General features: G+C 45.3%; 1 protein-coding gene across 1 annotated transcript in view; it reads right to left on the bottom strand.

The window, feature by feature from the left end:
* Nucleotides 1-452: 452 nt before the first annotated feature.
* The window catches only part of PSMD11 (proteasome 26S subunit, non-ATPase 11), a 29,422-nt gene continuing 11,486 nt past the window's right edge, over nucleotides 453-18,388 (bottom strand). Inside the window, exons 4-14 of the mRNA XM_084615863.1 lie at nucleotides 14,147-14,218; nucleotides 13,731-13,788; nucleotides 13,075-13,269; nucleotides 11,852-11,996; nucleotides 11,422-11,482; nucleotides 9,507-9,569; nucleotides 6,728-6,853; nucleotides 6,077-6,112; nucleotides 3,886-3,937; nucleotides 2,003-2,145; nucleotides 453-1,869 (exon numbers count right to left, since the gene is read on the bottom strand). Of these exons, the coding sequence (XP_084471989.1) occupies nucleotides 2,003-2,145; nucleotides 3,886-3,937; nucleotides 6,077-6,112; nucleotides 6,728-6,853; nucleotides 9,507-9,569; nucleotides 11,422-11,482; nucleotides 11,852-11,996; nucleotides 13,075-13,269; nucleotides 13,731-13,788; nucleotides 14,147-14,218 (951 nt within the window). The 3' untranslated portion in view covers nucleotides 453-1,869. The remainder of the gene's footprint in view (nucleotides 1,870-2,002; nucleotides 2,146-3,885; nucleotides 3,938-6,076; nucleotides 6,113-6,727; nucleotides 6,854-9,506; nucleotides 9,570-11,421; nucleotides 11,483-11,851; nucleotides 11,997-13,074; nucleotides 13,270-13,730; nucleotides 13,789-14,146; nucleotides 14,219-18,388) is intronic.

The following is an 18,388-nucleotide window of genomic DNA, read 5'->3' as shown; positions in this document are numbered from 1 at the left end:
AAAGAGATGCTCTAGCGCAACCAGATGTGATGGGCCTGATGCAAGTATTTGACCCGTAAATCCATGCTGTGTTATGCAGATCACATGAGATCATAATAAAGATCTTTTCTGAGCTTTAAAAAGGCCTGTGAACTGCATGACTATGCTTTCCAAAGTTTGGCTCCATTTCTTTAAAGCTGCAAGGTGTTGGAACATTTTCCAGGAAGGTTAAAAGGTCATGGTCAAACAATTCCAGGTAAACGAAGTTATTTTGCTTTGCAGACCTGTGTGATGCTTCTTAAAACATGCTCTCTAAAGCTTTAGTGTTCAGAAATAAATAATATCCCATCACCCAATGTAGTGCACTTTGGATGGATATGCAGCTTGCTTTGTAAGCTGTACTCCCCTTGGCCAAAAGAACCACCACCAAATATGCATGTTCTCTGCCTCAACAGCTGAAGACAGGAGACAGGTTTTGAAAAAAAAAATTACTTTATTGGAACTCATCTGAACATCAGATATACCTGGTGTTGGTTAGCATGAACCGTTTGTACATTTGATATTGATGGTGCCAAAAACCCAAACAGTGACCGACTGGATGAGATGGAGAGTTTAAAAAAAAATACCAGAAAAAGTTAAAATATGTGGATAAGAAAGCAGGGGGAAAAAAAAAAGAAAGAAAAAAAAAATCTGCCAGTCTAAGATTTAGTGTGAAGGCAAAATCTCTTGATAAAACAGAATCCTTTTATAAAATATAAATTTAGTAAGAAAACATGGAGAAGGAGAGAGAAAGGGAGACAGAGGGGAAGGAAAATAAAGATCAGCACGACAGAGATACAGAAGCTTACACTGCCCAAATTGCATTAAAACCTTGCTAGTAATCTCACCATAAAATGAAACATGCTGGAATACACAGTGCTCCACCTCCCATGTATATCACTTTGAAACAGTAACTAGCGAGTGCTACACAGGCTCATTCCAGAGGGGCCGATTTGTCTTACATCAGATGTTTAAGGAAATATACCAAACAGCAGAGGTGAATAACAACAATCCAATCAGTGCCTATGCTAGCAGGCTGCCTTCCCACTTGGTTGTTTGGCTCTCACAGGGAGGTGAACACTTAGAGCTAACACCTGCTCACTTGTTTTTCCCAACAATGTGGGGTGCGGGGGGTTTAAAACATTTAGAGTCTAGTCTATTTCAAAACACCAGCATGCAATACAGGCCTCCTGGGGAGCCCTGTGCTGTTCCCTTTGCCAGAAACTGGCCTCACAATCTAGCCAGTTGCCGCCGTTACTTCTACCCTTTGAGCTGATCTAGCACAGTGGCAATTCTGATGTGGGTTCCCTATGTGTGGGCTTCTGGGAGTCAATATGGAGTTGCTTTGGGGGGGTATTAAAGGGGTTAGTTAAGATTTAAAAATAAACCAGCAGTCTGTACATAAGGGTTTTTTGGTTCAGTACAAATGGAATAAAATGTGGCTTCTTATACACTGTCAGTAAGTCTCCAATTTCAGAGTAGAGGGAAGAAATGGAACTGTTTCCTCGGCAGCTGGGTAGCTATTGAGGATAAAACCTTGCCCCTGCTTTACTCTCTCTGCCATCCCTCAGGAAGTGGAAAGCACATGTTTAGGTAGTGTAAGCCTTTTTCCTTTTATTTAGGATCCCTCTTTTTTTAAACAATATTTCCCCCCCGATACAAAGTTTGGCCAGTAAACGTTACATGGAAACTGGAACACGCATCGTATGGAATACAAGATGCACCGGATGAGGACGTTTAAAAACTTTCCGAGCGAAAAGTAGAACAAAGAAAAAAGTCTCCGAGCATTTTCCCAAAGGTTTCACTCTCCTGTCACACACACTCTCCAAATGACAGCTACCAAAGTCAACTCTGCAAGAGAAAAGAGCCGCTGTCAATCAAGGGGAAGGAAGCGAGAAGCATAGGCACATGCTGTACCTAGGCTTGGGAGCCAAAAGACATGGACCCAAGCAGTCGTGTGCTTCAGCTCCTCAAACCCACTCACCTATGTTAGCTTCTTGGCTTTGTTGTAGAGCGAATCCACTACTTTACTCATATTCTGAATAGTCTCAAGGGCAGCTTCGTATGTTTTGTCTACTGGTGGCTCATCAAAGATAATCAGGACTCCCTCCCCTTGGTCGAGGATCCCTACAAACACAAAGCTCTGGTTACCCAGCAGTGCATATGTGAGCTAGACAGACTTCCGAGGGCCTTCTTCTGTCAGATCCAGCCATCGAGTTCCAGGTCGGACCTTGTGCCTTTGCTGTGCTGGTCGTGTGGAATTCATTTCCATTGACATTTATCCAGCCATCTCCCTACATTAAACATCTGGCCCTTGCCCCTCCAGGGGGGTCTGTGACCACTGCTCCCCTAGCATCTCTCTCACCCCTAGAGCCACATATTAGAGAAGGGTGGTTTTAGGGTTTGGAGCGTGTTTCTACAACACAAAACAAGTGCTTTGGTGGAAACATTTTATTTATAAAAATGGTTTCCTGCGTTTTAGCTAGGCACATGCTTGAGAGAACAGTAAGTCTATCACAGCACATATGGAGGAAAGGTGTCAGGACTTCCTCTGACCCGGGCTTACCAGTACAACCCCAGCACCTGGCTAACATGGTCTTTGCAACCAACACTGCAGGGGATGTGGAACAGGGGCGCCAGAAGGCAGCACTTTGGAAACCCGCTTTGTGCGAGAGCACCCTTCAAAAAGGGGGGTGGGGGGAATCTTACTCAGGGGGATCTCCAACCCATCTCCAATCATCTGTATAGTGGGTGGGATTCTCTGATGGCAAGTCCAGCAGCTGGGAGATTTACCTTTCATTTTCTTGATCCCATTACCAATAAAAGGTATTTTCTACCCCTTTTGTATTGGATCTCTGCAATGCTTTCATCATTCTCTAATCAACATGATTGTCCCACTGACCTCTCTCATGTTCATTCTGCCCAGCTAAGCTAGGAGGACTGGATTTCTGTGCTGGGCACTCAGGAAAGGAGAGCACAGCTGCTTACCAGAGGGCTCCACGTGCTGCCCTCCCCCCAAAGCTCCCACTGGCCGCAATTCCCCATTCCTGGCCAATGGAAGCTGCCGGGGGTGGTGCCTGCAGGCGACAGCAGCGCATGGAACCCTCTGCTCCCCCTCCCGAAGGAGCCACAGGGACTTCTGGAGCCCGCACCCCAAACCTCTCCTGCACCCTGACACCCTAGCCTGAGCCCTCAACTCCCTGCCCTGAGCCCCATCCCACACTCTGCAACCCTCCTGCACCCCAGCCCCTTGCCCTGAGCCCCTTCCTGCACCCCAGCCCCTTGCCCTGAGCCCCTTCCTGCACACCACACCCCCTCCCCACACCCTGCAGTCCCTTCTGCACCCCAACCTCCTGCCCCAGCCCTACATTTCCCCACCCAGATGTGGCCCTCAGGCCAAAAAGTTTGCCCACCCCTGTACTAGACACTAGTCCTCCAGCATGAGGTGGATGGAAGCATGACCCTCAGCTCTGCTAGGAGCTGGCAAAGAAGTTCTGGTTTCAAGTGGAAGCCGTTACTGAGCATGCAGGGCACCAGTGGAAGCTCCCATTGGTCAGTTGGTGTCACAAGGTAAGTCAGAGGAAGGTGAGGTCAGAGAGAGGCTGAACAGCCATAGCTCCCAAAATAGCAAATGCTCAGGTCCTCCAGGGTACAGCCCATAATCCTTTCAGTATTTTCCCATGTACCTCTATTTGCTTTCTAGGCCTGTCAGCATCATCTGGAGTTAGAGTGACAACACTCCAGGGCACGTGCTTAAGACTTGGAGAGACAGCAGTTAAGAGGAGAACGTGCACAAGCTTCTTTAACTTGTTCATCTGAAAATGGAGTGAAAGGTGGGGAAAGATCCAACAGGGTGCAGAGACTCACCATGAAATTTCTTGTCCAGGATCATCTGTGACAGTTTCCTTTCCACATCAGCCTGAAATTGAAATAATCTCTTGAAGCAAACCGCAGAGCAGTGGATTTTACCACCCTCAACCCACAGACCCGACAGGATATAAAGATAGCTGCTTCCAAGCAACATTTCAGCACTTGTAATTGAATATCTTTGCAAGCCAGATCTCACATACAGACTAGCTTGCAATTACAGTCAGTTTTAGGCAAAGCAGGATGTCAGAGCAGCCATGACCAGGAACCAGCTTTTAACGATCAGAGTTCTCAAGTGACCTGTTGTCTTTTCACGTCATGAAATACAGTACAACCTTCATTTCATACATACTGGAATCAGCAGGGGATTTGGAGCATTCCTGCTTGACTCAGCAAGCATCTAGTTAACTAAGCTTCACCATGCCTCAGTCTTTGATGACCTGCTACAGCTACCAAGTGGCCCACTGGGCGTCAGGCCTTTGTTCTCCACTCTCTGCTATGTTGGTAAAACTCACAATTAAGGAATGTTTGTGCTCCCAGTGTATGCTAGCGCCCAAGGGCTGAGTCAGAGAGCGCACCATTTGGAAATGAGGTTGTATAGTGGAAGCAACCATATGGCCACGAGTAAGATACTCTCCATCACCCAACATGGCAGCTCTGGGTTTAGAGCCTCTCTGACAGTTTGGGGCAAGGACATTTCTGGGTGCTCCTGAGAGCAAGAGGAGTATTTTTATTAAGACTTACACCAGCTGAGAGTCTCCTTTATGCACTGCGGGAAGTTGACAGAGTGGGGGTCTGTACAGGCATTATGCCAAGTTCATCCCTGGTGAAACTCCAGCCAAGGGAGCAACTAGTTTGGCCCACTACCTTTTAAGAGCTTTTCAAGTCAAGTCAAGGACCTTTCTAGAAGGCTTTGTCCCAGCTGTTTCATGACTGTTATATCCTGGACTGCCATTTGCTGCCCACCTGGATTAAAAAGGACTAAGACGGATTCAGTGAGGTGGTTACTGAGCATGGAAAACTCTACAGCACTTTATAGGGAGGCTCCTTCAGACTCTTCAAATGTAGAAGAGTTAGCAAGTGGTGGAAGTAGCAGGGGCAGGACCTGGGGACAGGAGGAGGGTTTTGTAGGGAAGCCCATCTCTCCCTAAGCAAAACGTACACTGCAAGCATCTTACACGAACCCTTGCCCTCAAGGGGGTGTGTGACAGGGTGAACCAGGCCCTTTGAGGCCCCTTGCAGCCAACTAGAGCCCAGAAGTCTCAGATAAATGCAGCTGCAGGGCCTGAGCAAGTCAGTTCCTGGCTGGGGCCAAAGGTGCAAGGAAGGATGTTCCACTCTGGCCAATGGGAGCTTGAAGGGCTGCATTAGTTGAACCTGGGAGCAGGAGGACCTGAGGATTCTAGCCCTAAGGTAACGGACAGAGGTGAAGAGGCCAGGTGGGAAGGGAACCAGGGAACATAGCAGCAACCAAGTGAAGGAAGCAGTAGATGGCTGATACCTATAGGGTCCCTGGGTTGGGACCCGGAGTAGTGGGTGGGCCCAGGTTCCCCCACCGGCCACTGGGGAAGTGGCCTAAGCCCTGAGAAGGAGATACGGCTCATTCAGAAGCCCAAGCAAAGGGCTGGAATTGAAAGGGCTCAGGGCTCTGACAAAGGCAGACTGTCTGGTGAGCTCTTTGTTATGCTCCCCCAAGGGGACTGAACTTGAGAAATGACCTGGCTGGACAGCTGGGGCAGTGAGAATCAGTGAAGACAAAGTCTCCAGGAAGAAAGTCCTGGGGCAGTGCTCTATAACAGAGCACAGAAGAACTTAAAGTTAGCCTAGAAGAGCCCGAGAACCGAGCCCAGAGACGGGAGGCTGAAGACACTACCAAGGGCACAATGACAGTCCTTGCTGGACCTCTGTTACCCCAGAAGGGGTTCACTCATGCCTACCGACTGTGTGCGACGTGGCCGGCGGGCTGAGTTCGAGTGAGGTCGGCAGCCTACAAGGGGCACCAGGAGAAAATTGAGAGAGGTGAGTGCAACCGTCACAGGAGGGATTTGCCAACAGTGGCATCTGCTCTGCTTGTGGAGCTGCCCACACCTGGAGATTCAATGCACGGAGTTATTTCGGGTGGTCATCTGACTCCTTGGTTTCTTTGCCCTCTTTACTAAACCAACCCACAGATTTCTAGCAATGTTCTTACCTTTGAGAGCTTGATGAGGCTGGATATGTGTTCCATCTATAAAGGGAGAGGAAAAACCAATACAGATACGGGAAGTCAAGCTGTAGTAAAGGCAAAACTAAAGAACAAGAAGGTATGGGTTCTTTCTACATGACAACTCAATATTCCAGCCATCTACTTCAGATGGCTTCCTTTGCTTCATCTCATTTAGAATTTGGACCACAATAAAATTCTAATTAAAGGTGGACAGGCCACAAACTGAACAGCTGAGTCATCATTTCACTGCTTCAGTCCAGATTTAAGATTGGTATTAGTCCAGCCTCACCCCTGCCTTGGAAGACCCCTTAGAGCCAAGCACTGTCAATCAACGTGGTACAAACATGCCTATCTAGAGCATAATGAAAAAAATGAAAGAGCATGCTTTTGACAGTTCTGGAGGTTCCCCCATCAGCCCTTTGACAGCCAGTCGTTTTGAGCTGAAGATGATGACTTATGGACTCAAGTGCCAGTCCACCAAGTGGTCAGCAGAACTTATTTGAGGGAGTCAAAACACTCCCTACCACGGCAGATTACTTCACCTACCAGCCTCCTGCTTAGGTCTAAGAAGCTCACACGCCAAGGATGGGGTGGGGGGGTGGAGGAGGAAGCTGCCAGAAGTAAAGAAACACTTACCTGTACTCTGGAAAAGGGTTCAATGACTCGGATCAGATTTTGTTCCAATAAGTTATCATAGAGTTTAGCCAAATGAGTGTTGATGATGGGGTCGTCCCTGAGCTCCACCTTATAATCTGTCAGAGCCTACAGAAGATATGCCGGGAAAAAATAATTAAGCTTGGAGATGGTAGTGGTGAAGACAGGTAGTTGGACTTGGCCCAGCAGGTCTCCTGTCAGGGCAGACTATAGCCTCCCTTGCCCCCAGCATGGTATCAGATGTTAATCTGCTACTACGTATTACGTAGCCAGAAGGTCAGTGTCCAGCACCTCACCCTAATGATTTTGCTGATTAGTATCTTTCTTCACATTCTTTATAACGATGTGACCCAGAGGCCTAGGTAAGCAAATGCATTTGTTCGCTTCTTTGAGAGGTTTGGCATAACAGGGTTTCTCCCCTCAACTTGTGTTTTCTTCCTGAAGAATCTTTTAAAAGGCTTCAGTCCAGATAAAAATGTTTAAAAAGCAATGGAAGTATCCAAATGGGAAATCATTTCAAACGAATGAAAATCTGAGCAGGCAGTGGATTTCTTCAGGCTTATAAGGAGGAATATTTTATGCAGGAGTGAGGAGAGTGAAGAAAGGAAGGGGATACTAGCCACAGAATTTATTCCTGGGGGAATTCTGCCCCACTGTGCAACAGCAGAATTAATGCCCCCTGCAGATTTTACTTTCTCCATGCAGAAAAACTGATTCATGCATCCCACCCAGGCAGTGGGGGTTGGGGGGGGGGGGGGGGAAGAGGTGGAAAAAGAGAAAATATCTGGTTAGGACATCAGGAGCAGCCAGGGGAGATGTAAATCACCACCTCAGGGGGGCAGGGCAGGTGTGCGAACAAGACTCTGTCCCTCTCATGGTGCATCCGGAGCTGGGGATACCTTGACTGGTGGCTCCTACTGTGCACCGGGCTCCAGCTGCAAGTCCCGGCCGGCTGGGCAGGTGGGGACAAGGAACCCACGCCTGGGAACCTCCCCCAGTTTCAGGAAACCCGTACCGCAGCCCTGCTGCCTGCCCCCATCGCTCCCCAGCCGCAGGGGGAGAGTCACTGTGGGGGGATCTGCCCAAACCCCCACACCCAGACCTCCCCCGCTGAGCCACAGCCCCTGCATCTGGACCCCAACTTCCCTGCCAACCCCCATTCTCGCAACCAGACCACTCCCTGCTGAGCCCCTTGCATTCAAACCCCTCACCCCGCCAAGCTCCACCCCATCAAACCCCCCCCAACACCTGGACACCTACCCCACCGAGCCCCAACTAGCTACACCCAGACCATCCCACCCCATGGACATCCTTCCTCAGTCCCCTGCGCCCAGACCCATGCTGAGCCCCATTCCCCAGCCCCGCAACCCAAAGCCCTCTGCTGAGCACAAGCCACCTTCACTTGAACTGCCTGCCCACCCCCACCCACAGAGTCCCAGTCCCCACAATGAACCCTCCGATAAGGCCCTGTGCATCCAAATCTGCTCCCCCACCCACCACCACATCCAGACTCCCCACAGAGCCACCCACACCCAGACTGTGCCACACAGAACCTTCTCACGCCACACCTGGATACCCACACACTGAGCACCTCCACACCTGGATCCTGCTGGGCTGAGCCTGCCAGCCCCACACCTGGATTAGGAGGGCAGGGTTGGGCATGCAAGATTCTGTCCCTATCACTTGCTGTGGAGCCATATAGATGTGCTAATATGTCTACTAAGGAATTTGTCAAAAAACCACAAAAACCCACATTTCCTGAATCATTTTTTTGTTATTCACATACTTGCTGACAGGTATTTTGAAATAAATTACCAAAATAATTAAAAGTTGTGTGATTATATTGTGTTATTTTGACACACAAAATAGGCAAAATTTTGTAGCGTTTTAAAACATTGTGCACAGAATTTTTAATTTTTTGCACAGAATCCCTGAAGAGTAAAAAGTGGCATTTTTAGAGTACTAGTGACTTGAGTCTATAGGCTTCAGCCTAATCTTCCATAATTTAGTAGCTCCCTGCTCAAAAAAGGCCAACTACATGAATAGCAGCAGGGTACTGAAGATCACAGTTAAAATGTACCTCTCTTGGCTGGAGAAGGGGACAAGTTTACAGAGCACCAGGGCCACTGCTCTGTCCCTCAGCATAGGAATTTGCTCTGTTCTGCTCTAATGTGATAATCTGTCAAGTTTCACTTCTGTTGGTAAATTCTGAATAACGCAAAATTCTCAAAAAGTGGCAGAGTGTCCTGTGGCACCTTATAGGCTAACGGACGTATTGGAGCATAAGCTTTCGTGGGTGAATACCTACTTCGTCGGATGCATGTAGTGGCAAAATTCTCAAGTGTTCCCAAATTTTCTCCCTTTTCATATTAATAGCAAATGCTTTGTTAAGAGTATTCAGGCTTCAAACTTCATGTTGTTATGCAAATCATGTGGTATTGAGCCAGAACAGCACAAATGCTACAATCAATCAACTAAGCAATTTAAAACGATCTTTCAGTAAAAGGTGAAAGATTCATATATTCCAGCTTCATTTTTTCCCCACAAATCTGTGCTAGAAGAACTAGACCACTTAATTGTTCACGGAAAGCAGATATGGTCAAAATGGTATTAGTTTTTGAACTCAAGCAAATACCACAAGAACACTCTTTCTGCTATAGTTTGTCTCCATCATGAGCACTAAAACTTCCACCTTTTCACACAGTCCTCCGGACACTTAAAATGCAACCTCTTCCCATCTGGAGTCTTCCTGCTCACTTACCTTTTCAAAGTCTGCCAGTGATCGATTCTTACTGGCCTGTGCCACACACTTTAGAGCTTCTGTCTGTAAAGAGAAAATGGAGCTAGTGTTAACATTTTTCTGGACACCACCAAATACTATGCCAGTTGAATGGAGCATAGAGAAAGTTCTTAACTACAAAAAGAAGGAATGTTTCCTTTGCAACAAAGTCTCATGTCTGTTTAATTCCATATACACAGAACAAGAACATCAGACGACCACAAAGGAAGGAGAAAACCCAACAGTTGCAGGTCATCTAGTATCAGAACAGCTTCATGCTGACAAAGAATTGGAGTTCTGTAATGTTTGAGAGCTGCAGCAAAAGGATGCAGTTCCTATCAAGGCTGAATGTAGGGAGTAACTTCAGTTGCAGTTCTGCAACGTACACATTTCAGAACTGCCTTCAGAAGCTGCAAATTTAGGTATTTTTAGCCAATTAAAATCACATTTCACACCTCAGTTACGCTGTCTCAGGTTGGTGCGGGGAAGAGGGGTGTCTAGATGTACTAGTGACATGGGCTGTATTACAGGAAGCATTTCCTGCATGAAAGAGAATTTTGTATCTAATCTTCCTAATAATTGTAGAGAAGGAGAACTGTAAACAGAAACAAGGACTGAAACATTACCTGGCATGTTAGAGTTGAGGATCAGTACTAATAAAGAGCTAAAATGGCTCTGGTAAAGATTTGCTAGGCCTGGCATATTGCAAGAATTCAGACTTTCCAATCACCCCATCATGATTAACAATGTGCTTTGCTCCCTCCCAATCCCACTTAACTGAGAACATTTCAGCAGACTCTCCCAAACAAATGGATACTTTATACTGTGGGAAAGCTGGATACACTACTTTTCAAGTTAATCAGCATTACTCAAGCAGCATAGATGCATTAGAAAGGCAGTGTGGTCTAGTGGTTAGGGCACTGGTTGGGAGTCAGGGGACATGGGGTTGTGTTCTCACATGCCGCTAACTTAGTGCACGGTGTTGGGCACTTCATTTTCTCATCTATTAAATGGGAATAACATCCCCCTGTGAGGTCGGGAAGTAATATTTGAAGTGCTCAGATACCATGATTGTCGGGGGAGGAGGGGAGAGAGAGAGGGAACAACAAATACAAGTATCCAGCAGTATCGTGTGCAATGAAACATAGACCGGCCCAATACAATAGCTGGGTAGGAAAGACCAGGGTTTATTTAGAAATACGGTACAGACAAGACACCATTCATTCATTCACTGTTCACTCATCCTTCCTGAAATGGGTACTCTATCTTATCAATAATCAGTGCTTACCACAATCCTCTTATTAGCTAGACCTCATAATCCCTGGTGCTTTGATGGAGAAACTGAGCCAGAACAGTTATATGATTAATCAAGACCACAGAGGGTGTAAATGGTTAAGCCTCGATCAGTCTTTAGGACTTCCTGGCTTAGTCCCAGGTTCAGCCTACACCTCATTAAAAGCACGAGCTGGTTTGTTACTGGAGGATCACTCCTGTGTACCAAGGATGGGTTAGTTATTTTAAGACTAAGCAAGCGCCCTGGAGATCATTTGCTTTGAAGAAAGGGCCTCCATATTTAAAGAATTACATGGAAATTGCAAGCGGTTTCATTTCAATAAAAAAATCCTGTTTGTTCTAAGATATTAGTTGCTTGGCTTCACCTTACACTCTTCTGGATCTCTCAAGAACTGCTCAGCTATCTCTGTATGCAGAGGGACTTTCAAAGTGAGCTAACACAAGCAAAAGCATGACAATTCAGCCGTACGTGCTGGGCCCAAGCCTGCAAGATGCTACATCAATGTGCTGAGTGTGCTCAGCTTCCATTACAGGATCAGGCCTCAGCTGAAGTAGGGAGAGAGACAATGAAGGAAGACTGAAAGGCTGAGAGAGTTTTCTATACCTGTCTTCCTGCATACCGCAGAGCAAGCTTCCCACTCACTAATGCCTGCACATCCTCTGGGCTGGAGAGAGAAGGGAAGGAAACAAGTGTCACTGTGGTTCTAAATACAGATATAACAGTTACCTTTTCCAGCTGAGCCACAACCTTCCTGACTCTCACATGCCTCCACATAAGTGCTGAACAAAATCATCTCACTCAAGTTTTCCATTATAAAACTAAAACGTCTTGGACTTAATTTCTAATAAGAACCTGGGCATTCCCAGGAGACATGAGATTACCAAGGCTCTAATATTAAAGAAATAGAAGCACGGAATTAGTTTAAAAAAAGAAAAACAGCATTGGCCGAGTGTGGTCAGCTGTGAGACTGGAATAGGCAATTCCATTCCTGTTTCAATGTAAGTGTTCATCCCACAACCTACGTGCCACCTACGTGTTGAGCATGATTTTGCACAGCAACATGTATTTCAATGCAGTGATGGCTTTTGGGCTGTCAATTGAATCGTATCCCTCAAATGCCTCATAAAAGTAGGAGTAGGCTGTTTTCCAGTCCTTTTCTTCTGCTGCATGGATAATGCCTGTTGAGAGAGTGAAAAACAGGCAGAAGTCAAACTCAGTTCTGCATTCAGCTGGAGGCAGATGGAAAGTATGGCTGCTTAATGCTGTATGTTGCACTTTACTGCAAGGGATACTTTCCCTTTAAACTCACTTATTCCTGAAGTCCTCTAAACCCTCATTCTCTCTTCCAAGTAGAGCAAAAGAGATAGATAGCAAGCTCAGAAAAACACGCACAAAAGTTGTGGCTCTAGCAAGATAAAAGCAATAAAGTGCTGAAACATACGTTGCACCTCCTCTGTCTGTTCAGATAATGTCTACAGTACTAGCTTCTCCAAACGACATACATAAGAAAAGTTATGGGACCACTGGAACTGCAAGTTAAAGGCATCTTCCCAAGCTCATTAGTAAAAATGATCACTTAATCAGTTTTGCCTGGTCAGACAGGGATTGTGAGCAACTTAACTACTGCATAAATTTACCACCAGATTGAAATAGGGAAAATTTACAGCTGCAACAAATGGCTGTTTGCTTTTCCCTGAATAGCGGCGGAGCTAGTGCTTTCACTGTTGCCAACTTGTGAGATTTTATTATGACTCTCATGATATTCTGTGTTTTACTTAAAGTTCTACCTCCTGAAATCAAGTGAGTACATGAGATTCTAACCTTTCATTTAAAGAGCTTCTGACCCTTATGGCTGCAGAGGAAAGCTTGAAAATATGACCCAAGTGCACCCAGAAGGCTTGAGAGCCAGAAGGCAAAGAAAAAACCCATAATTTATTTTTAAAATCTAATGATTTTTAAACCATTCATTTTGGGGTTTGATGTGTATACAGTGTTGCCGCTCTCAAAAACATCACAGCAATGAAAGTGGGTTAAGAAAGCAAGCAAGCATGAGTCTCCATGAACAAACTGAGGAGATCAGAGGGCTGAGGAATAGTTATCTAGATCAGTTGTGAGCACCTCTCAAATGTTTGTAAACTGGGTCACATTGACAGCATGACAATTGTGGTAACATGAAGTACCACAATGTCACTACAGACAGGAGCCATCTCACAGTCCACTGATGGTCAACCCTCCCTTTCTCTTGAAGGGCTTTACCTGACTGCATGTCCAGTGCTGCCTGCAGTTTGGGTGGGCAGTAGATTGCATTGGCTGTAGTTCGTGCAGAGGTTAAAGCTGCTCTTGCTTTTGGCAGATTGCTCAGGGCATGGTAGGTCTTGCTTTCTAATAGCTGCACTTCAACCAACAGAGCCTTGTCATCCATCTTTTTCAACTCCCGCAGGAGCTGAGATCCTGACAAGAGACATGAACAATAGCATTTGTAACTTGCTCCAAACCGCTCTTTGGTCAGTGGGAGCAAATCAAGATCACTGTGGACAGCACCTCCTTCCCCAAAATAATGCTGCTTTTCAGACATGCATTCAGTGCCTGGAAGAGTTCAGGGTGCTCATGCCCACATTCTGTGGTTCTAAGAAAAAAAAAATGGACGGGAAGCATAATAGTTCAGTCTGGATCCAGAGTACAGTAGTCTTGGATCAAAGTGAGATATGAAAAAACTAGGGACAGTTCTGCATTACAGACAGGAGACCAGTTATTAAGATGGCAGACTTGATACAACACTGAGAATGTAAAGTCTTTGGGTCCCTACTAGGCTGATCAAAGTGTCCTCGTACATAATGCAACTCATTGTTCCCCATATTAGCCTCATTTTTAATTTAGAAGCAGTGAACTATTGCCACCAAGTGGAAACTTACCAAGCTGCAATGCCTCTTGGTACCTCTTTGTATCAAAGTACAAAGACACCAGCCTTGCCTGGAGAAGAGAAAAGGAATTGCTGAGAGGGAAGTCAGAGAAAAGTAACTGATTTTGCAAAATGAAACTTTGTATTCTCATTAATTTGCACTTATTGGCTATGTTAGTGTTCTGCTTTGTATTGTCCAATTCCAAATGCTGTCAGGAAGCTCTGCTGGATCTAAACACAACTGGGAAAATACTCTCCCACCAAGAAAAATTTCTGGCCAAGTTGCCGCAAAAAGTGCAACAAATCTTAGCATCATCATGTTGCCCTGTCACTTGTGCAGATCTGGGGAACATAAAAAAAAGCTCTCTGCATTTACAAAACACTGAATACAGTCAAGTGGAAAATACAAGCCCCCCCTCCCCCCCATACCTCTAGAGCCTGGCGTAGGAAAGTCCTCTTCTCTGATTTGGCCCATTCAATACACTCTAAGCACAGGTCGACCTTAGGGGGAACAAAAAGAAAATCATCTTCCATTCTCTTTGTTACAGGAAGATGATCCAACCAAAACAACGAAATCACTGTTTGATACACAGCAGTGACAAGCAAAATAAAATGGGGAGAAGGTGGTGCTGATTTCAACTGCGCTGTTTAGGCCTATAAGGCGAATCTTACCACATAGATCCAAAGGCCTGTGCTAAACACCAAGTTAACCATTATGTTATGAATGACACCTGGTAGGACATGCACACAAATGCTACGAATTACACCTGGTAGGTCACACACAGTTCGAATCTAGGCTGAGGCACATAAACAAAGTCCACAACTGCCGAGTTCCCAAAAAACACCAAGCTTATTACGCTCGAGCGTGGTGCGCCCGTGCTAGCCAGGAGGGGACCCCAAATACAGATTATACAAAGGTTATATACTCTTTAGCAAAGTATGTTGCCCTCGTGCATTGGAAACCTTAACCAATAAACAAGCCCTTTTCTTATTTACCACCTATCCCTGCTTGGTGCATTCCTCGTGCTAAACTAGTATGTTAATTACACAGCATGGTCCTAAAGCCATGCATCAGCAACTTTTATTATCAGGATGGGAGGCCTCACATCAAAGGCCAGGAGATCGTCAGTCCCTAAACTCCCTAAGAACAGATACCGGGAGTCAAGGCAGGCAGGAGACAAGGAGGATTTCACAGGAATGCAGTATCTAAGGAACACTCCTCCTGGTGCATGATGTGCTTGCTTTTAGACAATGGTGGGCCCCAACCAAAATGGAGTCATATGTGCTAACTTTTCCTTAACAATTACAGACAAATACTAACCTGACTGAGGCGCAGGTTGAAGTCAGTAGCCTCAGAAGCAGAGATTTCACAGTACAGTCAATTATGACATACTTATCCTCTGTGTTTCAGTCAATCTTGGGATCATATACAGCTAAAACAGCCTCACATTAGATACCCTTGAGGTGGGATGTGCATTAAGTTGTATCAAACTTGTGAGACTTCTGTAAAATGAGGACTGTAGCAGGAACCAAGCAGAAGGTATGCATTTAAGCCTGATGTTATAACCTCATGGGAATGTTACAAGAATGGAGATAAAAGGGCTATGTTTAGAATATAAACTATTTAATATCACTAATTTAATCTCATGTCGTGATTGCTAATCACTGTCTGTTACTTGTGGCACCTTAGAGACTAACCAATTTATTTGAGCATAAGCTTTCGTGAGCTACAGCTCACTTCATCGGATGAAGTGCATTGCATCCGATGAAGTGAGCTGTAGCTCACGAAAGCTTATGCTCAAATAAATTGGTTAGTCTCTAAGGTGCCACAAGTACTCCTTTTCTTTTTGCAAATACAGACTAACACAGCTGTTACTCTGAAACCTGTCTGTTACTGTATATTACATGTATTTTAAAAACCCAGAGGATAAGCAAGAGTTTCTCTCTAGCGTAAGTCTCTTGTAGCCCCGATAGGACTACACCAGAAATGAAACAGGACCTCCTCACTCCACTGCACTAGTGGCGGTTTCTCCTCGTGAGAGCAACATGCACTTGTTCCTACAGGTAAGCCCACTGCTGCGAAAGGCACAGTTGAGGTGGTTTTCCTTTGATTTTAGACTTTAATTATATTGATTCAAACAAAATTTGAGAACACAAAATAACAGCCAGTCAACTGCTGAAGTGTCATCCTGTCAGTCAGATACGTGAGGAGGAACTCCCCATGGTCTGTGTGGTCACAGACAGAGCAGAAAATTAAGCATCTAGATCTTATGGTTATGAAGAAAACCCCAGGTGTTAACATATCTTCCTGGCTTCAATGCTATTACTGTTGCTCCTAGCTCTCTCAAAAAGCCGTGGCATGAAATCAAGGCGACTCTAGGCAGTCTCAGCTCGGCTACTCAGGAGCAGTTGTGAAACTGACAAGAACAGTGTCATATCTGCTGCTGGAGAAAGCTATGATCAGTAGCAGAGACAGGCCTGGGAGATATTCAGGGGCAAGGATCAATTACAAATGGAGACTAAAGGAGGGCAGAAGCCACCTCAGCAGGCAAGAGGCTCTGGCACATGAGAAAGCAAGCTCTCTTTTCCAACAGCCCAGTTTAATCACACAGAGATAGAGCCAGTGGCTGAGACAAAGGATGGCACCCCTGAGCCGTATCCGAGATCAGCAATCCCTGCCTTTCCTATCAGCTGGGATCTGGATCACTGGGTTTCTCATGGAGACACTGCCACGGCCATTTCTGGTAGTGCCCCAAATGATATGGGCCTCTGGCTTGTAGAGGTCTGAAGTTTTTCAATCCCTTAGTTACAGGAGTTACCCGAGACCAGAGGAGGATAAAGTATCAGAGCCAGAACGTCAACTCAAGAATCCCTTTCCCACCACGAATCGCTGCCAATTAGCTCTGGAGCAGCAATGCAGCTACTGTATTCCATCAAAGAGGCAGCAGGATTCCTGTAGCGCTGAAACGACCTCTACAGCACACTAATAAAATGCTTCACAGTTATCTGCACTGCTCCAGCTCCTTCCATCCAAGAGGACTTCATAAACAAACATCCCTATGTCAGAGATAAAGGAAGCAGAGGCAGGCAGAAAAGTGACATTTTGTCAGTCACACAAGTTATGTAGAGGTGCTGGGAACAGAATCTAGGTTTCTTGACTCCTTGTCCTGATCTCTAAGATGACTGTGCAACTGGCATCATAGGGTTTCATTTCTCTGTGCTTCCCTATCAAGTATATTTGGCTTATAAATACTTTCTAACTGCCAATCACACAGACTCTACCATCCTGGGGTCAGACAGTATGGTTCTTCTGGCTTGCAAAGAATCACCAATAAAATACTTTTATTGTTGGAGTCCTGGTGGTATTCTTCCCTATACAGAGCTATTTTAATTTTAAATGAAAATGTCTGGATATAGAGAACTATTTGGCCGTAGAGAGACATGACTCTTGAATTCATCTGTAGGTTCCCAAGTTTCCTGTCTTAAGTGTAGTGGTGCATTGTTAAACAGTTGCATGTTTCACTCTAGAAGTGACTGACTATACCTAAGGGAGTGAAGTGATCCTGTGTATAATGATTAAGGTGCTTTAAAAGAGTTACATAAGATTTAACACTGCCAATTGCCATTAAGCATATGCAAAAAAAATCCCAAACTTTTAGATCATTCAGACAGTGAACTAAAAATGAAAATGAAGTACATTTTAGGTCCCAAACATTAACCAAACTGTTTATGCATAATAAAGTGAGGCCTTCATATAAACACTGGGTAACATTTTCAAAAGTGCGTAAGTGATGTAGAAGCCCAAGTCGCATTTTCAAGTGACATGGTCACTTGCAGCCTAAGTCATTTAGGCACTTTTGAAAATTGTACCTACAATCTCAAGATGGAATAACATGAGAACCAATTGTTTACACCAAGGCACCCTCACCAGCATTAGAGTCCCATCCCAATCAGAACAGATTATAAAGTTAGCATCTCTGATTGGAGCACATCTTATCCCGAAGGATGCAGAACTTAAACTATGCACAAGGATCTCTGCAGCTACCTCTGAAGTAAAAGAGAAGCTGCCTAACAGAGTACAGCAACACTGCACAAATGGAATCTTCTACAAGGGCAGGAACAGTTGGTGGTCACTTCAGATCAAGGGTAGAAAAGTTCACGTAAAGTCAGTATGAGGCAGCAGTTCACTTCATTGTAATAGCAGAAGAATTGGTACGGAAGTAACTTCTCTCCTCGTTGCTCACCAGCTGAAAACAGGTTATACTGTGGAAGTGATGTGCTGGCTCTGAGTGTTTAAAAGGTGCCATATGTATCTACTGGTGTTGCACTGAAGATCTCTGAAGTAATAATTCACTAAGTTTTTGTGGCTTGCTCAGCAGTTCATAGCCCCGGCACCTCTGGGCTTGCTGCATCAGTTATGAAAGTAAAAAAAAAGATCGTTTGAGCCCCGGCACCTAACTGCCTATGGTCTGGCACCTCTTTCATTACAAATTAAGCACTGGCTTCCAAGTATGTCTGGAGCTGAATCTTTTGACTGAATTTGGTGATGTATCCCAGCCATTACTCTGATGCTGGTACAGTACTGTGCTAGCTTAATCAGCAGGGTGATGTCTGCCTTTCAGTGTGTCCATCTTTCTGGACTTATTTTTCCAACTATTTGAACATATACTA

This window comes from Lepidochelys olivacea (genome assembly GCF_965140295.1).
Source record: "Lepidochelys olivacea isolate rLepOli2 genome assembly, chromosome: 27".
In the NCBI taxonomy this organism is placed as follows: Eukaryota; Metazoa; Chordata; order Testudines; family Cheloniidae; genus Lepidochelys; species Lepidochelys olivacea.
Note: the sequence above shows the minus strand (reverse complement) of the source record. Positions and strands in the feature narration are given on the sequence as shown.